Source organism: Aedes aegypti, chromosome 2, assembly GCF_002204515.2.
Source record: "Aedes aegypti strain LVP_AGWG chromosome 2, AaegL5.0 Primary Assembly, whole genome shotgun sequence".
NCBI lineage: Eukaryota > Metazoa > Arthropoda > Insecta > Diptera > Culicidae > Aedes > Aedes aegypti.
In genome coordinates this window covers 307,447,714-307,466,374 of record NC_035108.1, presented here as the reverse complement: position 1 = coordinate 307,466,374, position 18,661 = coordinate 307,447,714, and the positions used below count along the sequence as shown (strand labels likewise).

General features: G+C 34.6%; 2 protein-coding genes across 2 annotated transcripts in view; both read left to right on the top strand.

Moving 5' to 3' along the window:
* The window catches only part of LOC5568842 (vacuolar protein sorting-associated protein 41 homolog), a 126,619-nt gene that overhangs the window by 50,282 nt on the left and 57,676 nt on the right, over positions 1-18,661 (top strand). The gene's annotated exons all lie outside the window — the stretch shown is intronic.
* On the top strand, positions 5,849-7,029 carry LOC110676710. The gene is made up of 2 exons (XM_021845632.1): positions 5,849-6,139; positions 6,200-7,029. The coding sequence occupies exons 1-2, from the start codon at positions 6,054-6,056 to the stop codon at positions 6,969-6,971; spliced, it is 858 nt and encodes a 285-aa protein (XP_021701324.1). The 5' UTR covers positions 5,849-6,053; the 3' UTR covers positions 6,972-7,029.

The following is an 18,661-nucleotide window of genomic DNA, read 5'->3' as shown; positions in this document are numbered from 1 at the left end:
TATTTTTCCGCTATTGGATATTCTATGGTTTGGTTGATCGATGTTAAAGTTTGTTTTAAAAGCAGCTCCACTTATTTTGAAACATGTTGCCGTGTACAATAGTAGACAACACAACTAATTTAATTAAAATAATTTGAAATTATAATAAGTACATAAACAAAAGGGGAATAACGTTTAGGCTGGTTGTGCATTACGATAAAATCTCTTAACATAAGCAATGCTCGTTGTTGGTTCTTGTGAAAGGATCAACATGTTCGGCTTAACGAATCTTATTTTAAATATCGAATAACACCACATGCAGTTGAACAAAAAGGATGTGATTACAATAGACTTTTGATATTTTCAATTCTGAACCACCGCAAAAATAAATATTGGAAATCAAAATTCTCCTGAGAGGGATGATGTGGTGGAGGCTCATTCTAATTAATATTGTCGTTCAATTATGGGGATAAATTAAAATTGTTATTGTTCTTACTTATTATAATTACCTGTAAATATTGATACAGCACAATTCAAGTATTTAAATATCAAATAGCAAACATAGATATGGTCAGTGTTCAGACAGACTGAATCAAGTGTTTTTTTTAATCGAGTAAGAAAAATGTACCCCAAACATGTGAAACATCAAAATAGTATAGATATTTACTGTAATAATGAAACTTATCTATTTGATGATACATTTGTATCAAAATAACATGGAAGATTTAAAATTGATGGAGTTCTTTACGTATCCTTAGAGCTCCAAAATTCATCTAGTCTGGTCTCTCTAAACACCGACCATATGATCCTCAAAAACTCATGAGAATGGTATTTTACTCTTTGAACTGTTATTCAATTTGGAAGTGCTTAAAAGATTTATAAATTAAATTTATTATTGATGTTACGAGCTGTGTCTGCAGTGAAACTTAATGCTTCACAAGAAATATATTTGAATCAGAGTATTTTTATATATAAATCATATGAAAAAAAAATTGTTCCAGAAATTACTCTAGAATTCTTTGGCAGCGTCTCCCGGGATTCTTCCTTAAATCACTCATGAATCCTTCAAATCCTCGCTGGGATTGTTCTGAAAATCTTGAGATTATTTCCGAATTTTCTTCCAGATTTCGCTTTGATATTCATCCAAAAAAAACGTTACCATTCCGGTATTACTGAGATTCTTCCGGATATCCCATTGCGATTATTCTGGACATCTTTTTGGATTTTTTTGCAGAACTCTGTATGTGATTTAGGATTACTTTTGAAATCCAGGAAATTAAATTCTATGAAATTCTTGAAAATTGTTTTCGAAATACTATGGAAGATTTTACCATAAATCCTGATGCAATTCATTTGGATATTTAAAGAGGATTTTATCAAAAAATGTACGACTCTACTAGAAATTCTTCGAGAATTCCTCCGAAAATAACTCTAGATTTTTTTCCGGAAATACTTTTGGTATTCTTATGAGAATGCCTCTGGTATTCTTCCGAAAATGACTTGAGATGCTTTCGGAAATCTTTCTGAAATTCTTCAAGAAATTCCACTGAGATTTTTACGCCAATATCTTTGAAATACTCCTGGGACTCTTACAAAAATCCTGTTGGAGTTTTTTTTTTCGGATATCTTTCTATTCTAAATTTTTCAATAAATTTTGCTGGGATTGTGCTGTAAAACCTACTAAGATTCATCCAAAAATACGACTGTCATTCTTCCGGATATCATTCAAGAATTCCACCGGAAGTTTTCGTGAGATTCAACCGTAAATCGTTCTGGAATTTATTCAAAAGAATCCCAGAAGTTATTTCGCCAGAATCCCTGAAAGATTTAAAGGATATTCACAGACATCCAGAAGATTTCATGAATATTTTCCAGAATAATTGCGATATCCAGATGAACTGTAGAAAGATTCATGGAATAATTTCAAATGGGATTTTCGGAATCATTTGAAAGTAACTTTTAGAAGATTCTCAGAAAAAGAAATCAGTAATCAAAGTAATCGAAACAATCTCATTATTTCAAGCAATGCTCGTTGGTTCATGTCGAAGGATTAACATGTTCGGCTTAAGGAATATTATTTTAAATATTGAATGACACCACATACAATTAAACTAGTATGTGATTACAATTCTGAATCACCGCAAAAAAAAATATTGAGAATCACAATCCTTCTGAGAGGGATGATGTGGTGGATGCACATTCTAATTAAAATTGTCGTTCAATTATGGCGATAAATTAAAATTGTTACTGTTCCATAAATACTTGTTTATTATAATTACTTGTAAATATTGATACAGCATATAAAAAGACATTGGTCCAGAAATTACTCCAGAATTCTATGGAATTTCCCTCCTGGGATTCTTCCTTAAATCACTTATGAATCCTTCAAAACCTCTCTGGGATTGTTCTGGAAATCTTGAGATTATTTCTGATTTTTCTCTAAGTTCTTCTGGAAATCACAGAATACGTCCAGATATCGCTTTTGGACTCATCTAAAAAAAATCGTTAGCATTCCGGTACTATATCTGAGATTCTTTCGGATATCCTTTGTGATTCTTCTGGACATTTTATTGGAATATTTGCATAAATCTGTATGTGAGTTTGCGTTTATCTCCTTAAGGATTTCTTTTGAAATCCTGGAAATCAAATTCGAATCGAAATTTTCGAAGATTCTTTCGGAAATTCAATGGAAGATTCTAACAAAAATCCTGATGCAATTCTTCTGGATATTTTTAGAGCATTTTGCCAAAAAATGTACTACGACTCTACTACAAATTCGTCGAGAATTCCTCCGAAAATAACTCTGGCCTTTTTCCGGAAATACTTCTGGGATTATTATGAGAATACCTCTGGTATTCTTCCGGAAATCACCTGAGATGCTTTTGGAATCCCTTTAGAATACTTTCGAGGATGCTTCCGAAAATCTTTCTGAAATTATTCTAGAAATGCCACTGAGATTTTTACGTCCATATTCTTGAAATTTGTCTGGGACTCTTCCAAAAATCCTGTAGGAAATCTTCCAGATATCTTTCTAGTATTCTTTCGGGAAGCCTTCTGGGATACTTTCGAAAATCTTTCTGAGGATCGTTCAAATGCTTCTGTTAAGGATTCTTGCAGAAATTCTTCCCGAATTACCTCTAGACTCTGGGAGTTTCCTGAATTTTTCAAGAAAACTGTTATTATTTCGATTATCTCTCTAGGATTCTTTCGGAAATTCTTCTACAATACCCCCAGATTTCTTTCTGGTATCCTGCTGGAGGACTTCAAAACATCTTTCAAATATTCTTCCAGAAATTTTACTGGAATTTTTCAAGAAATTCTGCTGGGATTCTTCCGTAAAACCTGCCGAAATTCATCCGGAAATACGACTGGAATTCTGCTTGAATGATAAGCATTCAAGAATTCCACCGGAAGTTTTTGTGGGATTCAACCGTAAATTGTTCTGGTATTTTGTTTAATTACATTGAGATTCTTAGGGAAAAATATACAGGATTCTTAAAAATATCCTTCTGAAAATTTTTCTGGAAATTGCTTTGGAATTAAAGGAGGGTTTCCGGAAGAATCCCAGGTCGATTTACAGAAGAACCATAGAGAAATCACTTAAATATTATCAGGGAGATTTCTAAAGGAATTATTTTAAGGATTCTCGTAAATTCCTGAAACAATCTCAGGAGAATTTCGAATGGATTTTGAATGTTTTTTTTACAGTGATATCCAAAAGAATCCCAGAAGTTATTTCGCAAGAACCCCTGAAGATTCAATGAAAAGTCACAGACATCCAGACGATTTCATGAATATTTTCCAGAATAATTACGATGTCCAGAAGAGCTCTAGAAAGATTTACGGAATAATTTCAAATGGAATTTCCAGAACCATTTAAAAGTCACTTTCAAAAGATGCTCAGAAAAAGAAATCAGTAATCGAAGAATCTCATAGGTATTTTTTTAAAGTCCCAGTGACTGTCCGGTAGTTTTCTTGGAGGATTTCCATTTGAAGTCAAGAGGGATTTTCAGAAAATTCTGCCAAGGATTTAAGAAAATTTTCAAGGAAAATCAATGATAAATCACGAAAAAAATCGAAAACACTTCCTTATGAATTCCCAGAAGAATCACAAAGTTTTTTTTTTCTCAACAAATCTTAGAAAAAAATTCTAAAGAATCACGAAGGAATTTTCGGAATAATTCTGGATATACAAAATTATCTCAGGCAGAAACAATAAAATCAATAGCAATAAATCTGTAAGAACATAAGAAGGATTTCTGTAAGAATATAAGGAGGATTTACAAACAATTACAGAGGAATTTTCGGATGATTTCCATAAATAAAGATTTAAAAAAAATCCCCGTCACCTGGAAGATTCTTAGCAGGATTTTCGGAAGTATTCCACAGGGATTTCTGGGAGAATTCCATTGGGATTTACAAAAGAATTCCAGAGAAATTTCCGAAAGAATCCCAAGAATTTGCACGGAAGAAAGTGAAGTGAAATAATAGATTTTTTTGATTATAGTCTCAGGCGTCTTTCCGAGAGTATTCTAGAATAATAGGTATAATCTAAGACATTTTTCGGAAAGAGTCTCAAAGGGATTTTGAAGAACTTTCAAAGAGTTTCACGGAAGAAATACTAATTACGAGGAAAATATCAGAATTTAAATAATTATTTCGATTGGATTTCCAGAAGAAATCCCGAAAAATTTTGTGAGAATCCCCGAACCCAGATTTTTAAAATAGATTCCATTACACTGGGAAGCAATCATTAAATCATTTTCGGCAGAATTCCAGAATTTTACAGCACAATCCTGAAAGGATTTCCATAATAACCCAAGATGGGTTTCTGGGATAGTCCAATAGGAAGTCCCAAGGAGGTTATTGGAAAAATCAGAGCGATCAAAGAAATAACTACATATAATAATTTCAGAAGGGTTTCTGAAAGAATCTCAGTGAATTTTCAAGATGTCCTCTAGCAACACAACTAATATATACTAATATTTACAACTCAATACTTAATTATAAATTGCGTTAAGGTGATTATAGAACAAAGCCACACCTCAAATTTTCAAAAGCAAAAGACTTGAGAACCAAACAGCTCTCACCGTTGAAAATTTATCCCATTAGTCACCACCAGCAAGCAAGCAGATTGATTGGTTTTCAACGCAAACTGTTGTCAGATTCTCCAATCTTGTGCCCTTGTTTGGCTTCGTTTTATAATCACCTTAAGCTGAGTGTACGCCATCCAGTTTGGGGGCGGATTGACGGTATCGAAGTGGATTAAAAACAATTATAGGAGAACGTTTGGAAAATACATATGAACTGCGCAGAATACATCACCAATTTAGCATTGCTGCGCACTTCTAAAAGCATTTTATTTTTATTGAAATGTTTGATAATAGTAGAACGACAATGATCATCAGTTGATTTTCCGTTACTGTTTTTTTTTTAAATCACAATTGTTAATTCTTTCCGTGCACGAGCTCGGGAAATGAATCTGGCCATGGTGCAACAACCGCGCTACATTCGATGAATCCTATGCGACAAAAATTGTCGGCGCTATCCGTCAAATTCGCTCACCAAAGCTATTTTGGTGACTTTAACATCACAGCTATGGTCACGTAAATAACACGGCACCGCTCAAAAGTCAAATAGTGAACTCGTGCATCGGTTCATAGGTCGATGCATCTCTCTCCGGTTTTTTGCTACATTGCCCTTGCGAGAGAGGCAAAACTACCCAAACCATGGGAAACCTAAAAGCGATTTATCTACTCAGGTTTTTAAAGCTTAATTTTTGGGTCATAATATTTTTGCGTGTAAATTGATTCCGTGCGTAGTAATATTTAATCATTACATCGCCCCTCGGAAATTGAATGTCAACGTTTTTATGATGGTGTTCGTGAAACTTGAATGCATTTTTTGTTTCCGCCAAACAAAATTCAATGTTTGTAAATAGTAGTAAACTACATTGTGTAAACAACGACAGTGCATTGCTAAACTCTGTTGAACTACAAATTAATTTTGATTTAGTGCTTTTTAGTGTTCTTATCATTCTAATATTAAATGTTGCAAATTACAAATAATCAAGAATGAATCACTGCTGTGTTATATCATGTTTGAATGGCAGAAAGAATAAAACCCACAAATTTTTCAACTTTCCACCCGATCCAGACAGGTAAGTGTATGAAAAAGTAAATTAGGGAAACTCGATATTTACACCGGTTCTCGATTGCAGATGCGCCCAGTGGGTTGAGTTTTGTCACCATCCGTCGATCTCGGAACGACTCACGGCCAGCGGTCCATACAGTTTGGCCAAGTATGGCATCTGTTCGGAACATTTCGATCCGGCCATCGTAGAGGAAGTCATGCGGAAAAAAATTCGCCTGCCGGCAGATGCTGTTCCGGACCGGATTGGCAGAACTTTCATGACCCAGAAGATGCTGCTGGATCGGGGGTTCAGCTTGGATAATTACAATCTATCTTCTGAGGGCTGCCGAAGATTAGAAAGAAGCCCGGTAAAGCATATCGATGCAGTTCTTGTTGAAATGTTGGATCCGGATGAAATGAAACAAGAAACTGCTGAGGAGGGGTCGAACTTTGAATTCGTCCGACTGAAATCGGATCATCAGCAGTTCAAATTCGAGGATGGCTTCAAGAAGGAATATGTCGACCCTGGTGCTAGTCATCAACCCAAAAAGAAATGCAAAATGTGTTCCAATTTTAAGCCACGCTATCAATATGAAGTGAAGAAAAATAAGAATCTCGAAGAACAGATCAACGAGAACAAAAAGCAAATTGCCGACATGAGCACAAAACTGCAAAAGATGCACGATCGAATCACGTTGCGAAAGGCAAGGCGGGAAGAGTTGAGGAAGAAATATACGGAGCTGAAAAACCAAAAGCGTGGAAAGGGTACAACGTCTCTGGATATATCAGCGGAGGAAGCAAACGCAGCTGATAGCGAAGACGATGATGCAAGCTTTGATGAAGCGACAGCATGGTGGTAGAGTGGCTGCTTTAGGTTTTCCGTATACCTACCTATTAATGAATAAAATGTGATCGTTAGTTGTAACGCCTTTTAAATGTATGATACTTTATCACGGTGCCCCGACAGACCGTTATTATGTAAAAAAATTGTCCATCAAATCTGAGTACAGGGCTCGATTCCTGAGGTCATTCTGCACCTCTGGACCAATTTTTAAAAAAATCCCTAGGCGGAATCTCGAGAAATCCGGATTTGACTTAAAATTTCAATATAATTTATATACAAATTACACTATAGCGCCGGGAAAACCTCAAAAAAAAATCACTCAAAAAGACGATCAAACTGTTCTTAACTAGTATATAATTGTTATAGATGTTATATTTATAAATATTTTTTACTGACAACTAACCAGAGTGGTTTGAGTATGTTTTTATATGGCTTAAACCAGTAAGCTTAGTTCAATGGAATGAAATCTAAAAAACTAAATTTGAATTTACTGTTGATGCTCTGTTCGAAAGAAGTAAAGCTTTCAATGGTTAATAATATTTATTTACAGCTTGTTTTACGACTTTCACACTATGTGACCAGCCCACTGAAGTCTACCATATTTATTTTGCTTAATGATATTAGCTTCTTTATACATATGGTACTACTCAAGATGTATACGTCTAGTTTTCCACCGAGTATTGTCCTCAGTTCTTTACGTTACAATTAACGTATTCTATATTCTTAACCACAACAGGGTTTTGACTACACGTAGAGCATCATTCCCACATGTCAAAATGGAACACTTTTTAACACAGATTAACATAGTTTTCAACAACTTCACACAAATCCCCAATAAGTACTCCAAAGTTTGAACCTCACTTACGTTACTTGCTACTATGTACTTTGTTTTTATTTGTCATCTGTTTATTGATTTCAAGGTCGCGTTCGACACAGTGACGCAAATCTATCTGTGGCAGCAAATATTTTAACAATAACTGGGAAAGCTGATTAAGCTGATATATACAATCAAGTGTATAGATAGCTAAACTTCGTTTGTGATATTACATAAATTATAAAAAATGCATTTCGAAATTTACTAGTTACCATTACATTCTGTTGTATATACACTTGCTGGCATTGTAGGCGATGACTTTATTGGAATCGAACGCAGCGCAGTTGAGCAAGCTTTCACTATCTTGAAGACAGACAACTAAGATAAGCTTGTGATACCATTTAATCTACCCAAACGTACATGGTTGCATGAAGAGAAAGAAGCAGGATCAGTTGTGTTGTGCCTGAGGCAGTGCTTGATGGGGATGTAGTTGAAATTGTCGAAGAGCCTTGGACGTGGGACAATTATGTCTCCCTTGCAGTAAAAAACACTTGTTCTGGCTACGATTATCAACTTTTACGGATTACGTAATTAGCTTTGGAACCCGTTACTTGCAATGGCAAACTAAATTTCTACACTGTTGCTCAATAAAAGCACAGACAAACAGACGTCACACTCTCATCATTGTCCATCGACCACCTTTTTAACGGTCAATTCAAAAATATGGTAGGTGGCCAATCCGCCACCCGCAGCGCTCGCATCGTTTTTGTTCGCGTTTGACGTTTGCACACTACCGCCATCTGTTGGCCCGTCGGCCAAATACAATAATTTTAGCATTGGGCGCACATGTCCTCGTGACTATGATTTTGATCGAGATTTGTTCTAAGTGTTACGTCTGTTTGTCTGTGATAAAAGCTTATCTAATTTCATACGTTCTCTCTTTCGTAAATAATTTCACCAAAATAAACATCACTGCAATGCTTCTATCTTACGATATCGCGATGCTTTATCGTAGAAAATGAACTGAAAAGTTTTTCGAAAATAATAATAATAATAATTAAAGTACATGATAGCAGAGCTAGAGAGTGGGAGTTCAAGTGATGTTGAAACTCGGATAGAACTAGGCATTGAAATTGTTGTAGACTTTGTAAATCTTAGAATACTTCCGACAAGTGACAATGATGTTCTCCGAGTAGTCAAAATCATGTTGTGGACGAGAGTACAGAATACGTTAATTTTAACGTAAAGTTCAAGGACAATACTCGGTGGAAAACTAGACGTATACCGTGCACCCCCGCTAATTTGAACGATACCTCATGCAAACCATCGGGATTCATTTATAATTTGAACTTCTAGTCACCCTATAAACGTGTTTCTGGTTACCTCTTTCCCTGTTTTGTTTTGATTCTGTGTTCCGTTCCACAGCGTTCCATTTCACTTTACTCCGTTCCATGAGCTAAATGACGTTTGAACCATTTTTAATCTGAACGATGTGCAAATTAGCGGGGTACAAATTAAAAAGTGTTCAGATTAAATGTGAAAAAATCAACGGGGTTACCCGGTACATTAAAAGTAGTACAAGACAAACAAAGAAGCAAATAATATTAAGAAAAATATATACGGCAGACTTCAGTGGGCTGGTCACATAGTGTGAAAGTCGTAAAACAAGCTGTAAATAAATATTATTAACCATTGAAAGCTTTACTTCTTTCGAAAAGAGCATCAACAGTAAATTGAAATTTAGTTTTTCAGATTTCATTCCATTGAACTAAGCTTACTAGTTTAAGCCATATAAAAACATACTCAAACCACTCTGATTAGTTTAGTCAGTAAAAAGTATTTATAAATATAACATCTATAACAATTATATACTAGTTGAGAACAGTTTGGTCGTCTTTTTGAGCGATTTTTTTTAGGATTTCCCGGCGCTATAGTGTAATTTGTATATAAATTATATTGAAATTTTAAGTCAAAAACTTCAAATCCGGATTTCTTGAGATTCCGCCTAGGGATTTTTTTAAAAATTGGTCCAGAGGTGCAGAATGACCTCAGGAATCGAGCCCTGTACTCAGATTTGATGGACAATTTTTTTACATAATAACGGTCTGTCGGGGCACCGTGTTTATCTTACCTTACAATCGTTTCTACAATTAACCCGTATAGGTCTGGGTGAAAGAAAAATAAACAAAACTCTCACCGCTCAGCGAATACTTTAGATGATTTTTTGTACGAGTATACTCGTACACATATCATGTTTTTAAAAATGGCCAAAAGAACTCGGGAATGTTCATGTGACCGGAGTTTTTTCGGTGGGTCACTGGGTTATGTCGGGTGAACAGAGTTCTGTGCTGTTATGCCCCTGTTTTAAGTTTTAAGTCACAATTTCAAGGAAAACGCATAAGTGTAAACCTTTTCGAAAACGATTGATTTGGATAACCATGTTTCCTGCATTTGATTGATCCTACAAATGGCCATTTTCAGATTCCACAGGACACCTCAAATTTACTAAGGTACCTACCTACCGTGGGGCAAGTGGGTAATGGAATTCGCATAGTTGAGATTCTTCAAATTCTAGAGACTTTAAATTGAAACAAAAGAGGTCGTGTATAATTTTTAGTTTGACTCCCACCAAATATATGCTGATTATATTTATGAAATTATTTTTTATGAAAAATTAAAGAAAAAAATACAGAAAAAGTTTTTGAAAAATGTCTCCTTACTTTTCACTTGCCCCAAAAGTGGGGCAAGTGAAAAGTTTACCGTTTTGAACAATAATTTCAAAAACAAACAGTTATATTCACGATTTCTATTAGCTTTAACATTTGTTGAGGCTTCCCAATGAACAATAACATAAATAACATGTAAACAAAGAAAATGTTATTCTTTTCACTTGAATTTTCTTCTGTTGTTAGTTGAAATGATTCGACAACATTATAACTGCAACATTTCCAATGTTAGTTCTTATATTATAGGACAGCAACTGCATTTCTGCTCTGTAGAATTTCCACCGCTCGTTATTTGTTTTTGAGAAAGTCGAATATGACGTCGCATAACTCTTCGGGAGAAATCAAACGGAATACTTCAATAACGTACCTATTTAAAATCTTTTTTATGTGGATAGACCTATACCCCATTTTTATGTTTTGAATTAGCTAACAAAGGCATTCCACGAGATTTCCGTGTGTTCTCTAATATTGCAACTTTTCAGTCAACGTCTTCCTTTTAATTGGCTGCCCGAAGTAGACATATTAATATTGTAATGTTTGGCAACATCTTGTAGAGAAGTTCCATGATTTCTAATAGCTTTTAACGTTTGAGTATAGTGTTTCTTGAATTATCAGCACGTTATGTTTTTCTTTTCGCTTGCCCCACCTGATAAGAAAATTGACGATGTTTAAATTTAGTTATTTTTAGGTCTACGTCGAATTAATTCTAAAACTTTTTTTATTGCAGTTGGAAACTGTCACAGAGGACAACTAAAAAGTGGTACAGGAAATTATTTTCCGCAACTTTTTTCCACTGAAAATATTAAAATAAGATTGTACGCCGCCAACTTGTTACGGAGCAACAGTTGACAGGTTAACAATGTTTTGCTCTATTATGCAAAAATTACTGAAAAATCTCAGAAATCTCTTACCTATCGTAATGTTCTGAATGGCCTCAAAGGTTTACGCATGAGTTTAAAACGTTAATTCACATATGCAGTAAAATATATCAATTGTTTTCACTTACCCCGCGGTACCTTATTAAGAGGCTAATTTGTATTTAGTCATCTGTACCAAGCTTATGGGACGCATTTTTGTGATCTATTAGGATTCATATCCACTTTTCGGAAATTGAAATGGTTTAGTATCCCACAAATTCATAGCCGGTTCTTCCTAGTGGCAGCATCCAGTCTGAACGGTCCAAAACATGGAATCAGAGTCTTTATACAAATGTTTGCAACTGAAACTGATTTGATTGATATTTTAGAAATAGCCTAACCGAAGACTCTCTCTAATACAGTAATTAATTGGACTACAAGTAAAAACCTTTTAATGAAGAAAAACTATCGAAAAGTGATTTTTTATAATGTTTCATGTAGAATTTCTATAATCAAGCTTGCAATTCGTTAAGCTCTTATTAATTGTATTTACAACTTTCTATGAATCTTAGCTAACAATCCCCCCACTCGATATGTCATGTTTATTGCTAAGGTATTGGGTTTATTCTACGACTGGCGTGAGGTGACAATTGTCGGTGTCATATAGCGAGGTGACAATTGTCGAATCGAGTGAAGTGACTCGCCGTGTAAATCAAATGAGCTGTGATGTTAAAGTCACCAAAATAGCTTTGGTGAGCGAATTTGACGGATAGCGCCGACAATTTTTGTCGCATAGGATTCATCGAATGTAGCGCGGTTGTTGCACCATGGCCAGATTCATTTCCCGAGCGCGTGCACGGAAAGAAATAACAATTGTGATTTAAAAAAAAAACAGTAGCGGAAAATCAACTGATGATCATTGTCGTTCTACTATTATCAAACATTTTAATAAAAATAAAATGCTTTTAGAAGTGCGCAGCAATGCTAAATCGGTCTGATGTATTCTGCGCAGTTCATATGTATTTTCCACACGTTCTCCTATAATTGTTTTTAATCCACTTCGATACCGTCAATCCGCCCCCAAACTGGATGGCGTACACTCAGCTTAAGGTGATTATAAAACGAAGCCAAACAAGGGCACAAGACTGGAGAATCTGACAACAGTTTGCGTTGAAAACCAATCAATCTGCTTGCTTGCTGGTGGTGACTAATGGGATAAATTTTCAACGGTGAGAGCTGTTTGGTTCTCAAGTCTTGTGCTTTTGAAAATTTGAGGTGTGGCTTTGTTCTATAATCACCTTAACGCAATTTATAATTAAGTATTGAGTTGTAAATATTAGTATATATTAGTTATGTTGCTAGAGGACATCTTGAAAATTCACTGAGATTCTTTCAGAAACCCTTCTGAAATTATTATATGTAGTTATTTATTTGATCGCTCTGATTTTTCCAATAACCTCCTTGGGACTTCCTATTGGACTATCCCAGAAACCCATCTTTGGTTATTATGGAAATCCTTTCAGGATTCTGCTGTAAAATTCTGGAATTCTGCCGTAAAATTCTGGAATTCTGCCGAAAATGATTTAATGATTGCTTTCCAGTGTAATGGAATCTATTTTAAAAATCTGGGTTCGGGAATTCTCACAAAATTTCTCGGGATTTCTTCTGGAAATCCAATCGAAATTATTATTTAAATTCTGATATTTTCCTCGTAATTCTTCAGTATTTCTTCCGTGAAACTCTTTGAAAGTTCTTCAAAATCCCTTTGAGATTCTTTCCGAAAAATGTCTTAGATTATACCTATTATTCTAGAATACTCTCGGAAAGACGCCTGAGACTATAATCAAAAAAATCTATTATTTCACTTCACTTTCTTCCGTGCAAATTCTTGGGATTCTTTCAGAAATTCCTCTTGAATTCTTTTGTAAATCCCAATGGAATTCTCCCAGAAATCCCTGTGGAATACTTCCGAAAATCCTGCTAAGAATCTTCCAGATGACGGGGATTTTTTTAAATCTTTATTTATGGAAATCATCCGAAAATTCCTCTGTAATTGTTTGTAAATCCTCCTTATATTCTTACAGATTTATTGCTATTGATTTTATTGTTTCTGCCTGAGATAATTTTGTATATCCAGAATTATTCCGAAAATTCCTTCGTGATTCTTTAGAATTTTTTTCTAAGATATTTTGAGAAAAAAAAAACTCTGTGATTCTTCTGGAAATTCATAAGGAAGTGTTTTTGATTTTTTTAGTGATTTATCATTGATTTTCCTTGAAAATTTTCTTAAATCCTTGGCAGAATTTTCTGAAAATCCCTCTTGACTTCAAATGGAAATCCTCCAAGAAAACTACCGGACAGTCACTGGGACTTTAAAAAAATACCTATGAGATTCTTTGATTACTGATTTCTTTTTCTGAGCATCTTTTGAAAGTGACTTTTAAATGGTTCTGGAAATTCCATTTGAAATTATTCCGTAAATCTTTCTGGAGCTCTTCTGGACATCGTAATTATTCTGGAAAATATTCATGAAATCGTCTGGATGTCTGTGACTTTTCATTGAATCTTCAGGGGTTCTTGCGAAATAACTTCTGGGATTCTTTTGGATATCACTGTAAAAAACATTCAAAATCCATTCGAAATTCTCCTGAGATTGTTTCAGGAATATACGAGAATCCTTAAAATAATTCCTTTAGAAATCTCCCTGATAATATTTTAGTGATTTCTCTGTGGTTCTTCTGTAAATCGACCTGGGATTCTTCCGGAAATCCTCCTTTAATTCCAAAGCAATTTCCAGAAGGATATTTTTAAGAATCCTGTATATTTTTCCCTAAGAATCTCAATGTATTTAAACAAAATACCAGGACAATTTACGGTTCAATCCCACAAAAACTTCCGGTGGAATTCTTGAATGCTTATCATTCAAGCAGAATTCCAGTCGTATTTCCGGATGAATTTCGGCAGGTTTTACGGAAGAATCCCAGCAGAATTTCTTGAAAAATTCCAGTAAAATTTCTGGAAGAATCTTTGAAAGATGTTTTGAAGTCCTCCAGCAGGATAACAGAAAGAAATCTGGGGGTATTGTAGAAGAATTTCCGAAAGAATCCTAGAGAGATAGTCGAAATAATAACAGTTTTCTTGAAAAATTCAGGAAACTCCCAGAGTCTAGAGGTAGAAGAGTTTCTGCAAGAATCCTTAACAGAAGGATTTGAAGGATCCTCAGAAAGATTTTCGAAACTATCCCAGGAGGCTTCCCGAAAGAATGCTAGAAAGATATCTGGAAGATTTCCTACTGGATTTTTGGAAGAGTCCCATACAAATTTCAAGAATATGGACGTAAAAATCTCAGTGGCATTTCTAGAATAATTTCAGAAAGATTTTCGGAAGCATCATCGAAAGTATTCTAAAGGGATTCCGAAAGCATCTCAGGTGATTTCCGGAAGAATACCAGAGGTATTCTCATAATAATCCCAGAAGTATTTCCGGAAAAAGGCCAGAGTTATTTTCGGAGGAATTCTCGACGAATTTGTAGTAGAGTCGTAGTACATTTTTTGGCAAAATCCTCTAAAAATATCCAGAAGAATTGCATCAGGATTTTTGTTAGAATCTTCCATTGAATTTCCGAAAGAATCTTCGAGAATTTCGATTCGAATTTGATTTCCATTATTTGAATCACAAAGGATATCCGAAAGAATCTCAGATATAGTACCGGAATGCTAACGATTTTTTTAGATGAGTTCAAAAGCGATATCTGTAAGTATTCTGTGATTTCCAGAAGAACTTAGAGAAAAATCAGAAAAAATCTTTAGATTTCCAGAACAATCCCAGAGAGGTTTTAAAGGATTCATAAGTGATTTAAGGAAGAATCCCAGGAGGGAAATTCCATAGAATTCTGGAGTAATTTCTGGACCAATGTCTTTTTATATGCTGTATCAATATTTACAAGTAATTATAATAAACAAGTATTTATGGAACAGTAACAATTTTAATTTATCGCCATAATTGAACGACAATTTTAATTAGAATGTGCATCCACCACATCATCCCTCTCAGAAGGATTGTGATTCTCAATATTTTTTTTTGCGGTGATTCAGAATTGTAATCACATACTAGTTTAATTGTATGTGGTGTCATTCAATATTTAAAATAAGATTCGTTAAGCCGAACATGTTGATCCTTCGACATGAACCAACGAGCATTGCTTGAAATAATGAGATTTTTTCGATTACTTTGATTACTGATTTCTTTTTCTGAGGATCTTCTAAAAGTTACTTTCAAATGATTCCGAAAATCCCGTTTGAAATTATTCCATGAATCTTTCTGCAGTTCATCTGGACATCGGAATTATTCTGGAAAATATTCATGAAATCTTCTGGATGTCTGTGAATATCCTTTAAATCTTTCAGGGATTCTGGCGAAATAACTTCTGGGATTCTTTTGAATATCACTGTAATTTGGATTTAGAATTCTCATGGGATTATTTCAGATATTAACGAAGATCCTTCATACAGAAGTGATGTTTCTGTGAATCGCCTTGGAATTCTTCTGGAAATCCTTCTATAATCCCAAAACAATTCTCAGAAAATTTTTCAGAAGGATATTTTTAAGAATCTCAATGGAATTTCTGAAAAATACCAGAACGATTTACGGTTGAATCTCACGAAAACTTCCGGTGGAATTCTTGAATGATATCCGGAAGAATGACAGTCGTATTTTTGGATGAATCTTAGCAGGTTTTACAGCACAATCCCAGCAAAATTTATTGAAAAATTTATAATAGAAAGATATCCGAAAAAAAACTCCAACAGGATTTTTGTAAGAGTCCCAGGAGTATTTCAAAGATATTGGCGTAAAAATCTCAGTGGAATTTCTTGAAGAATTTCAGAAAGATTTCCGAAAGCATCTCAAGTCATTTTTGGAAGAATACCAGAGGCATTCTCATAAGAATACCAGAAGTATTTCCGGATAAAAATCTAGAGTTATTTTCGGAGGAATTCTCGAAGAATTTCTAGTAGAGTCGTACATTTTTTGATAAAATCCTCTTTAAATATCCAAATGGATTGCATCAGGATTTATGGTAAAATCTTCCATAGTATTTCGAAAACAATTTTCAAGAATTTCAAAGAATTTAATTTCCTGGATTTCAAAAGTAATCCTTAAGGAGATAAACGCAAAATCACATACAGAGTTCTGCAAAAAAAATCCAAAAAGATGTCCAGAATAATCGCAATGGGATATCCGAAAGAATCTCAGAAGTAATACCGGAATGGTAACGTTTTATTTTGGATGAATCCCAAAGCGATATCTGGAAGAAAATTCAGAAATAATCTCAAGATTTTCAGCAGAACAATCCCAGAGAGGATTTGAAGGATTCATGAATGATTTAAGGAAGAATCCCGGGAGACGCTCCCAAAGAATTCTAGAGTACTTTCTGGAACATTTTTTTTTCATATGATTTATATATAAAAATACTTTGATTCAAATATATTTCTTGTGTAGCATTAAGTTTAACTACAGACATAGCTCGTAACATCAATAATAAATTAAATTTATAAATCTTAAAGAACAGTTCAAAGAGTAAAATACCATTCTCATGAGTTTTTGAGAATCATATGGTCGGTGTTTAGACAGACCAGACTAGATGAATTTTGGAGCTCTAAGGATACGTAAAGAACTCCATCAATTTTAAATCTTCCATGTTATTTTGATACAAATGTATCATCAAATAGATAAGTTCCATTATTACAGTAAATATCTATAATATTTTGATGTTTCACATGTTTGGGGTACATTTTTCTTACTCGATTGAAAAAAAACACTTGGTTCAGTCTGTCTGCACACCGACCATATCTATGTTTGCTATTTGATATTTAAATACTTGAATTGTGCTGTATCAATATTTACAGGTAATTATAATAAATAAGTATGTATAGAACAATAACAATTTTAATTTATCCCCATAATTGAACGACAATATTAATTAGAATGAGCCTCCCCCACATCATCCCTCTCAGGAGAATTTTGATTCCCAATATTTTTTTTGCGGTGGTTCAGAATTGAAAATATCAAAAGTCTATTGTAATCACATCCTTTTTGTTCAACTGCATGTGGTGTTATTCGATATTTAAAATAAGATTCGTTAAGCCGAACATGTTGATCCTTTCACAAGAACCAACAACGAGCATTGCTTATGTTAAGAGATTTTATCGTAATGCACAACCAGCCTAAACGTTCTTCCCCTTTTGTATATGAACTAATTATAATTTCAAATTATTTTAATTAAATTAGTTGTGTTGTCTACTATTGTACACGGCAATATGTTTCAAAATAAGTGGAGCTGCTTTTAAAACAAACTTTAACATCGATCAACCAAACCATAGAATATCCAATAGCGAAAAAATAATAGTAATAACCGATCATTGCAAATCGAGCCGAACTGGCGCTCTTTCCGTGCGCACGCGCTCTGTCCGTGCGCACGCGCTTTCTGCAGAGCTGTCAAACAGACTTTTGTGCCTTCCTTCTTTCGCTCTCCTTCAACTCAACAACTCAGCACGATCCACCTCGCGGTGGATTGGTGAGCTGTCTGGTTGTTGCAGATGAACACTTATCGTGTAGCGTGACATCATCATTGACAGTAAGCGTGCAACTCACCAGACAAACGATAGGTGTAATTAACAACTGCGCTATGGAGAGTCACTTCACTCGAGTCGAGAATTGTCACCTCGCTTTACGAGACCGACAATAGTCACTTCACGCCAGTCGTAGAATAAACCCATATGTTTTTGGCATTCTCGGGGGAATCCATGAAAAATATTTCCTCACTGACTAAGAGATCAAATTCTTTACTATTCTTCAAACGTTTCATCATTTGGGTCTTTTGATTCCCTGATTGTAATGTCATCTCATAGTTACGAATGCTTCAAAAATTGCTGACGGAATTTTTGTGTAGCATTGTCCTTAGAAAAAAAATCTGGAATAATGAAACTATTTTTATAACACTTTAGCCCAATTTACTTGCCAAATATAATAACGTACTAAAATAAGCGTCGATCAGAACATCACAGTTGTGTGGAAGTTGAAGCGAAATTCTTCAACGAGCAATATGAAAGCTCGTAAACAGTAATTTCACTTTCAAAAAAATATACAAAAAAAGCTATGAATATCGCTAGCAAATTGTATGCAGCGGCCGCCATCGTGTAACATATTATAAACTCAGATATTTTTCGCATTAGCAAATCTTGTACCATGTATCTAAATTTGTAATGACCGGATGCACAATCGATGTCCATTAGGTTTTACGTGAAATTAA

What these genes read in the sequence shown, in the direction of transcription:
- LOC110676710 (XM_021845632.1), top strand. Translation starts at nt 6,054, where the DNA reads ATGAATCACTGCTGTGTTATATCATGTTTGAATGGCAGAAAGAATAAA. An exon ending in TTTCCACCCGATCCAGACAG is followed by an intron (nt 6,140 to 6,199) that starts GTAAGTGTATGA and finishes TCTCGATTGCAG; the next exon opens with ATGCGCCCAGTGGGTTGAGT.